The 5,000-nt window shown below is 39.1% G+C and overlaps 1 protein-coding gene across 2 annotated transcripts in view; it reads left to right on the plus strand.

Annotated features, from left to right (window-relative positions):
* Positions 1 to 4,398: 4,398 nt before the first annotated feature.
* The window catches only part of syde2 (synapse defective 1, Rho GTPase, homolog 2 (C. elegans)), a 45,775-nt gene continuing 45,173 nt past the window's right edge, over positions 4,399 to 5,000 (plus strand). Inside the window, exon 1 of one of the 2 annotated variants that reach the window (XM_056233316.1) lies at positions 4,399 to 5,000. This exon is cut by the window's right edge and continues 732 nt beyond it. In XM_056233316.1, the coding sequence (XP_056089291.1) occupies positions 4,571 to 5,000 (430 nt within the window). In that variant the 5' untranslated portion in view covers positions 4,399 to 4,570. The other variant, XM_056233317.1, reaches the window with a different exon arrangement.

Below are 5,000 nucleotides of genomic sequence, written 5' to 3' on the forward strand. Positions count from 1 at the left end.
GCAGTTCAAACCGAGCATCAGTATGGGGAAGAAAGGTGATTTGAGTGACTTTGAACGTGGCATGATTGTTGGTGCCAGAAGGGCTGGTCTGAGTATTTCAGAAACTGCTAATCTACTGGGATTTTCACGCACAACCATCTCTAGGGTTTACAGAGAATGGTCCGAAAAAGAAAAAACATCCAGTGAGCGGCAGTTCTGTGGGCGGAAATGCCTTGTTGATGCCAGAGGTCAGAGGAGAATGGCCAGACTGGTTCGAGCTGATAGAAGGGCAACAGTGACTGAAATAACCACTCGTTACAACCGAGGTATGCAGCAAAGCATTTGTGAAGCCACAACACGCACAACCTTGAGGCGGATGGGCTACAACAGCAGAAGACTCCACCGGGTACCACTCATCTCCACTACAAATAGGAAAAAGAGGCTACAATTTGCAAGAGCTCACCAAAATTGAACAGTTGAAGACTGGAAAAATGTTGCCTGGTCTGATGAGTCTCGATTTCTGTTGAGACATTCAGATGTTAGAGTCAGAATTTGGCGTAAACAGAATGAGAACATGGAACCATCATGCCTTGTTACCACTGTGCAGGCTGGTGGTGGCGGTGTAATGGTGTGGGGGATGTTTTCCTGGCACACTTTAGGCCCCTTAGTGCCAATTGGGCATCGTTTAAATGCCACGGCCTACCTGAGCATTGTTTCTGACCATGTCCATCCCTTTATGGCCACCATGTACCCATCCTCTGATGGCTACTTCCACCATGTCACAAAGCTCTAATCATTTCAAATTGGTTTCTTGAACATGACAATGAGTTCACTGTACTAAAATGGCCTCCACAGTCACCAGATCTCAACCCAATAGAGCATCTTTGGGATGTGGTGGAACGGGAGATTCGCATCATGGATGTGCAGCCGACAAATCTGCGGCAACTGTGTGATGCCATCATGTCAATATGGACCAAACTCCCTGAGGAATGCTTCCAGCACCTTGTTGAATCTATGCCACGAAGAATTGAGGCAGTTCTGAAGGCAAAAGGGGGTCCAACCCGTTACTAGCATGGGGTACCTAATAAAGTGGCCGGTGAGTGTATGTTGTTGTAACTTATTGATCAAATATATTTTTACAGTAATATATACGGTACATTCATATATATATATATATAAACTAATCAGAAGTTTATGAAGATTCAAATAGAAATAAACAAAATGTGTGTAAAATATGAAAAATATGAAAATTAAAGGTAAAAAATTAGTCATTTTGGTAACATTTGTTTCAGTATTTATCAATCTTTGCAAACATTATTTATATTTGATTTAATTAAACATTTATTTGATGTCAAGTGACGGACATGTTTTCAGTTTGAGCTGTTGTTCAGATACAGAACATTGATAAATGTATGATTGCATTTATTGTTGTGTGATTATAAATAAGGGATTCTATAAAACATGAGTCAGTTTCACAGGATCTGAGATTTACCGGTCAGATAAAGACTCCTCATTCCAGACGTGCTTCGACTCGCTCATAACCCGCAGATGAAGATGAATATGAATATGAATGAGAGTGAGCGAGCGAATCGCTTTCCCCCGAGGAGCGGATGGATATATAATCCAGTGTGTGATGATTATGATTATCCTATTGAGACATAATCAGGCTATTAGTGTGAACGCGTCTGTTTAAACAGGCCTGATCGTTATCATATAAACACATGTGTGACTGCAGGGTCATAAATTAATACGGATTTCTTGACGGCTCTAAGAATATCGGGCTTAATAACTTTATTATGAATTTAAAAATTTTTTTTTTTTTTTTTTAAATGACATTCAACTGACTTTAAAAAATGAGTTTGAATAACTATAAAAATATATATAATTTTTTTTTGCTAATTGCTTAACTTATTTTGACGAGTTAAAGCAATATAATTTTTACAGTAATATAGACATTCATATATATATATATATATATATAAACTAATCAGAAGTTTATGAAGATTCAAATAGAAATCTACAAAAACAATTCATGACAGTCAGGTTATTTTTAATCTAATGAAGGATGATATAATATCTTATTTTTATACAGAATAGGTTAATTCAGGTAAACTGAGTCACTCTATATTCTTTACATTTTTAAATATAATAAATAAAAATGTATTATATAGATAACTTTTATTAGCCTATATATTTGTACTTAGTTCTTATATATATATATACACACACTCACCTAAAGGATTATTAGGAACACCATACTAATACTGTGTTTGACCCCCTTTCGCCTACAGAACTGCCTTAATTCTACGTGGCATTGATTCAACAAGGTGCTGAAAGCATTCTTTAGAAATGTTGGCCCATATTGATAGGATAGCATCTTGCAGTTGCTGGAGATTTGTGGGATGCACATCCAGGGCACGAAGCTCCCGTTCCACCACATCCCAAAGATGCTCTATTGGGTTGAGATCTGGTGACTGTGGGGGCCATTTTAGTACAGTGAACTCATTGTCATGTTCAAGAAACCAATTTGAAATGATTCGAGCTTTGTGATATGGTGCATTATCCTGCTGGAAGTAGCCATCAGAGGATGGGTACATGGTGGCCATAAAGGGATGGACATGGTCAGAAACAATGCTCAGGTAGGCCGTGGCATTTAAACGATGCCCAATTGGCACTAAGGGGCCTAAAGTGTGCCAGGAAAACATCCCCCACACCATTACACCACCACCACCAGCCTGCACAGTGGTAACAAGGCAAGATGGTTCCATGTTCTCATTCTGTTTACGCCAAATTCTGACTCTAACATCTGAATGTCTCAACAGAAATCGAGACTCATCAGACCAGGCAACATTTTTCCAGTCTTCAACTGTTCAATTTTGGTGAGCTCTTGCTAATTGTAGCCTCTTTTTCCTATTTGTAGTGGAGATGAGTGGTACCCGGTGGGGTCTTCTGCTGTTGTAGCCCATCCGCCTCAAGGTTGTGCGTGTTGTGGCTTCACAAATGCTTTGCTGCATACCTCGGTTGTAACGAGTGGTTATTTCAGTCAAAGTTGCTCTTCTATCAGCTTGAATCAGTCGGCCCATTCTCCTCTGACCTCTAGCATCAACAAGGCATTTTCGCCCACAGGACTGCCGCATACTGGATGTTTTTCCCTTTTCACACCATTCTTTGTAAACCCTAGAAATGGTTGTGCGTGAAAATCCCAGTAACTGAGCAGATTGTGAAATACTCGGACCGGCCCGTCTGGCACCAACAACCATGCCACGCTCAAAATTGCTTAAATCGCCTTTCTTTCCCATTCTGACATTCAGTTTGGAGTTCAGGAGATTGTCTTGACCAGGACCACACCCCTAAATGCATTGAAGCAACTGCCATGTGATTGGTTGATTAGATAATTGCATTAATGAGAAATTGAACGGGTGTTCCTAATAATCCTTTAGGTGAGTGTATATATATATATAAAACATGTTTTACGTTTTACATAGTGTTTGTTCAAATAATTTTTTTATAAATTATGATTTATATATCCAATGTGATCAAGCATAATAGTATGTATATTATAGTATATGTATGTTGTACATTATTCTATACTACAATAATATATGCAATATATGAAAATATGATTATAGTTTTTAAGTAATATTTCACGTTATTATATTTTTTTTTAAGTAAAGTACTTTAAATGTAATTACTAGTAGCCTAAATACAAGTGTTATAGACAGTATACTTTATTTTACAGTGTCCTTGTTACATATGTTACATGCACTTACCATAGTAATAACAGTAAATTATGCATAATTACATGCAACTAACCCTCAACCAAACCCTAATCGATAAAAATATAGTAAGTAGGCCTACATGTAGTTAATTAATATTACCATATGTTAATAAATCGCTTTTCAGCGGGCTTCTAGTATAATATATGCGATATATGAAAATATAATTATAGTTTTTAAGTAATATTTCACGTTATTATATATTTTTTAAAGTAAAATATTAAATAGCAGGCTTCTAGGATGTGGTATAAAGTGTCCGTGATGTAGAGAAAATAAAATGGCTCAACTCGAAAAATAAATAAATAAATAAAACTATACAAAAATAAACAAAACACTGCCACTGGCAAAAGGAAGAAAAAATGATAATATTTTAGAGATTTGGACTGGAAATAAGACAACAATACTAAGTAAGAACAGAGCATTTTTATGTATGTACTGAAATATATAATTACACTGTAACAGTGACACCTTAAAATAAAGTGTAACTCAGTGTAGAATAGCCTTAGCAAGCTAGTGGAGAGATCTAGGCTGCATGTGGAGTGTGTTTGAGCTCCGCCTCTAAACCTTTAACCCCCACAGAAACTATCTGAACTATTTAGAGAGAGAGAGAGAGAGAGATAGAGAGAGAGAGAGAGAGAGAGAGAATGAGAGAGAGAATGTGTGTGTGTGTGATTTGATTTCAGTGGATCATGGAGCTTCGCTCAGACCGCGGTGTGTCGGACTCTCCTGCCCGCTCAGACGCGCCTCTCGCTCGGTCACTTCAGCTCCGGAGCGCCGCTGATCGGAACTAACGCTGGAGGACCGGATCGGTACCGATGGCTGATCCTCTGCGGAGGACAATTCTAGCCAAACTCAGGGGCAAGAAACCCAAAGGGAAAGACGCGAACCGGGCGAGAGAAGGTAAAGAAAAAGTTTCTCAAACGCAGTCAGACAGAGATTATTATTTATCACGTGAGATGAGAACCGGACCGGGGTCGCGAGAACCGGACTCGCACCGGACCAGGGGCCCAGCTCCCGGGGTCTCGGATCCAGCCGAACCGAAGCGCTTTCACACGATCGGAGACTCGATAGGCTTCGGCAGTTGCGATACAAAACCCCAAACAGAGGCATTAAAACCAACAGATGGTCACGATCAAACGCGTAAACAAACACATGTTACATTACGCGAGGAAAAGTCCGGGGAAATCAGTACCACGGGCGACCCAAAAACCAGCGATGTGTTTGATTATATAGAGGGAAATATCC

Source organism: Rhinichthys klamathensis, unplaced genomic scaffold (genome assembly GCF_029890125.1).
Source record: "Rhinichthys klamathensis goyatoka isolate OS25496 unplaced genomic scaffold, OSU_Roscu_1.1 h1tg000366l_1, whole genome shotgun sequence".
Classification (NCBI taxonomy): domain Eukaryota; kingdom Metazoa; phylum Chordata; class Actinopteri; order Cypriniformes; family Leuciscidae; genus Rhinichthys; species Rhinichthys klamathensis.